Source organism: Pseudophryne corroboree, chromosome 7, assembly GCF_028390025.1.
Source record: "Pseudophryne corroboree isolate aPseCor3 chromosome 7, aPseCor3.hap2, whole genome shotgun sequence".
NCBI classification, from domain to species: domain Eukaryota; kingdom Metazoa; phylum Chordata; class Amphibia; order Anura; family Myobatrachidae; genus Pseudophryne; species Pseudophryne corroboree.
In genome coordinates, this window is record NC_086450.1 from 68058310 (window position 1) to 68062290 (window position 3981).

At 45.8% G+C, this 3981-nt stretch overlaps 1 protein-coding gene across 1 annotated transcript; it reads right to left on the bottom strand.

Annotated features, from left to right (window-relative positions):
- Positions 1 to 675: 675 nt before the first annotated feature.
- Positions 676 to 1473, bottom strand: LOC134944030 (cyclin-dependent kinase 5 activator 1-like). Its single transcript, XM_063932570.1, has one exon. It carries the CDS (start codon positions 1471 to 1473, stop codon positions 676 to 678), a length of 798 nt encoding a protein of 265 aa, XP_063788640.1.
- Positions 1474 to 3981: the final 2508 nt, after the last annotated feature.

Sequence of the window (3981 nt, forward strand, 5' to 3'; positions counted from 1 at the left end):
TCCTTACCGTACTCTTTTAAAAGAAGTGCTAGTATTGTGGGGTTGCAGGGGGAGGAGCTTAGAATTACAATGACAGTAGTTTGAGTGCCAAACTCCAGCTCATCTTGCAATCCCATGGTCCAGCGTCCCACAGCCTGCTTCAGAGAAAATTATTCAATGGTAAGTGACCAAAAAATCCTCTTTTTGCAAATTAAGCTGAAAGTTGTCAAAAATGTCTGTCATGGCAAGTCTGAGTGCGCATTTAGACTGTTCTAACTTAACAAAAAATAAATATTGCGTTGGTCCATGGTGGCTGTGCCACTACCAATTCTTAAAGAACTGGTAACCCCATCGCCAAGGGGCCACGCCCGATAGCCATGCAATAACAGCCACGGGTGGGTTTCTTTGCCTTAGGTTCCCAAGCCTGAAATTGGGTTTCTTTGCCTTAGGTTCCCAAGCCTAAAATTGGGTTTCTTTTGCCTTAGGTTCCCAAGCCTGAAATGGGGTTTCTTTTGCCTTAGGTTCCCAAGCCTGAATTTGAGCTACTTTATGGTTCTCAAGCCAGAGCTGCAGAATTTTCATCAATGCTCACCACAATTACTGTTTACTGTTAGCCTCTACCACCTCTGATGGGAGGCTGATCCACTTTTGAGGCCGCACCGCCGGTTTTGGTAACGAGGCCTGTCCAGTATGATTTTAAGCTAATGTAATATCCTTCTCTCCACCCTCAGCTTTAAGATCCTCAAAGACCTGGGCAAAATACTGGGGGTCAGCATGGAAGCGGAGCATCTTTGCACTCATTAGGTTGATAACATAGAGGCAACGACTCCAAAAGGCTTCCTTCGAGCACTCAACAGGGAACGGCATCAGTGGGTAGGAGAGCTCACTGCCCACGTATGCATAGGATACATACAGACATGTTGATAGACTTGCGATTAGCTCCCACTCGCTGAGCAGCTCGGATGACATGACCTCTCGGCAGAGCATGTAGAGAAACGCTAGATTGGTCGGAGTGATGAAACTGACATTCCGCCAGTATTGATAGAGGAAGTTGTCAACAGCGGTTATCCATAGAGCAATATATGTTGGTGATAACTCCACGAATTCTTTACACCTGCGGCAGAGGAACTCCATTAGACAGCTGAACAGGTCGCTGGTCGATGCCTGCACCATATTGGATTTTGCAGGTGAGCGCACTTCCTGGTCTCTACCAGGTTCCTTGTCAGGAGCATCATGTGAGGCCTGTATTAAGGCTGGGAGATCCACACAGGATAGCATGGAATCCTTCCTGCTCTCAGTGATGAGGTGGGTAATGTTGGTTCCACCCATTTTGCCTTGCCTCCTCTTAGACATGAATCTCCTAAAGCGCGCGATGAGCGAACGTCTCTCGGCAGGTCTTGCAGTCTCGCTGTTCTCAGTGCGATGGTTCCCACTTGAGTCCTCATCAGGCCGCCTTGCCTTGCGGCAGCACGGAAATGGCATACAGTTCCACATTCTTATTCAAGGAATGCCAGCAAATCCGGTGTCTGTAATCTGTGGTGAGTCTGATTGTAAAACGTTATCCAATAGCTACGGTCTGTTTCCAGCACGTGACTGATGCTGCCCGGTTTAACACTGGGCAGCAATTGAGTCCAGCAGGTCTTAATCAGAGGTTTTCCCTGCTTACTGTGGCATTGTGACATCACTGTGATGCAACTGAGCTGGTGATTGTGATGCGTTGTTCATGCAAATGAGCTGGTGACTTTTGTGCCTTTATATGAAAATGAGCTACATGTAGGCAATTCAACAAGTGCTGAAAATTGGTGAAAATGTAGAAGGTATTATCCCCTCATTACAGCCCTGTAAGGGAGGGAATATATGTAAAATAAATAAATAATAAGATATTTTGAATAATCTAAGAGATAAATAATTAGTTGAAAATAAAACAAATACAAAATTATTTCCCTTCAGCAATGGATCCATAACGCTTCTCCTACTCTTTCTGTGTTTTAAGAAAAATGATTCTTCCTTTTAATATGAGATAACGTCAGATGCTTTCATGTCTGTGAATGTAACGCTGAGATAATAGCGGGTCACTGGCTATGTCAGCTGGCACTGAAGTAATAATGTAACAGAAACTGAGGGTGTATGGCTGAATATTGGACATTTGGTGGATACATGTGATGGATGCTTAGAATCAGCACCTGATGTATTTTCTTAATAATCTTGTGCCTATCCTTGTTATGTAGTTTCTTTTCTTATATAATGTAGTATTGGTAAAACTGACCCTGTAGGTAAGTGCACAGTGGATCACAGGCTTGTATCCTTCTAATGCGACACACAGTTCAGTGGCTGACTATGTTGCAGTCTGCTGTTTCCTAAAGCATGGCTGCAGGACACATCACACACTTACACTGTCACCCCATATCTATCTCCCTACCTTATATCTATATAGGTCATATCTATCTCATATCTATCTCCCTACCTTATATCTATATAGGTCATATCCAGTGGCGTAACTAGAAATTTTTCTCCCCCAAGCCAAAAAATCCTTTGGCGCCCCCCCCCCCCCCATACACCCCGTAATTACCTGCGGCGCGCGCTGGCAAAAAGGGTGTGTGGCTTTGTCGAAATGGGCGTGGCTTTGCGTGGAGGGCGTGGCATTGCAGGAAAAGACTACCTTATACCCCAGTTTTGCAACCTGCACGCCCAGACGTTGGCCACCACAGGAAAGAAAAATAATCCTGATTCATGCCCCTTACATTATTTGTCATTTTTCCTCCTTATAGTAATGCCCAGTATACATTATTCCACATACTGCAATGGCCCTTAGACATTATTCCACACACAATCAGTGATCGCGCTGAGCCAAAAAAAAAAGTGGGTCCCAGGGACCCTTCACTTTTAAAAATTGGGGTCCTACCGGTCTTTTTCTGGGTCCCATCGGAATGAAGGTTCTTATTAATTTTAATCTTGTTTGGACACTACAAAAGTGTTGCAAGATGGGAGGGATGGGGTGACAATGCTGCTGGGCTGTGTAGCATGCAGGACACCCTGCACCAGAGCTGTAACTAGACATTTTGGTGCCCTTAGGCAGAAAGTGAATTGGTGTTAGACCACTTAGACCACAAAGAACAGGTAGTGCGCGGCGTAGGCGCGCCGCAAAATTTTAGGGGCGTGGCTTCATAGGGAAGGGGCGTGGCCACATAATAGTGTCAATTCACATTACACCACACAGTAGTGGCGCTTATACACATTGCACCAGGTAGAACCTCCTATGCACACTGATCCAGGTAGATCACATCATACACTTTGCTCCAGGTACAGCACGTCATACACTTTGCTCCAGGTACAGCACGTCATACACTTTGCTCCAGGTACAGCACGTCATACACTTTGCACCAGGTACAGCACGTCATACACTTTGCACCAGGTACAGCACGTCATACACTTTGCACCAGGTACAGCACGTCATACACTTTGCACCAGGTAGATCACGTCATACACTTTGCTCCAGGTACAGCACGTCATACACTTTGCACCAGGTACAGCACGTCATACACTTTGCACCAGGTACAGCACGTCATACACTTTGCTCCAGGTACAGCACGTCATACACTTTGCACCAGGTACAGCACGTCATACACTTTGCACCAGGTAGAGCACGTCATACACTTTGCACCAGGTAGAGCACGTTATCATACACAGTGCGCCAGGTAGAACACGTTATACACACTGCGCCAGGTAGAGCACGTTATCATACACATTGCGCCAGGTAGAGCATGTTATCATACACATTGCCGCTAGGTAGAGCAAGTTATCATACACATTGCCGCTAGGTAGAGCAAGTTATCATACACATTGCGTCAGGTAGAACACGTTATTATACACATTGCGCCAGGTAGAGCACGTTATTATACACAATGCGCCTGGTAGAGCACGTTATCAGCCACATTGCGCCAGGTAGAACACGTTATTATACACAATGCGCCTGGTAGAGCACATTATCATACACATTGCGCC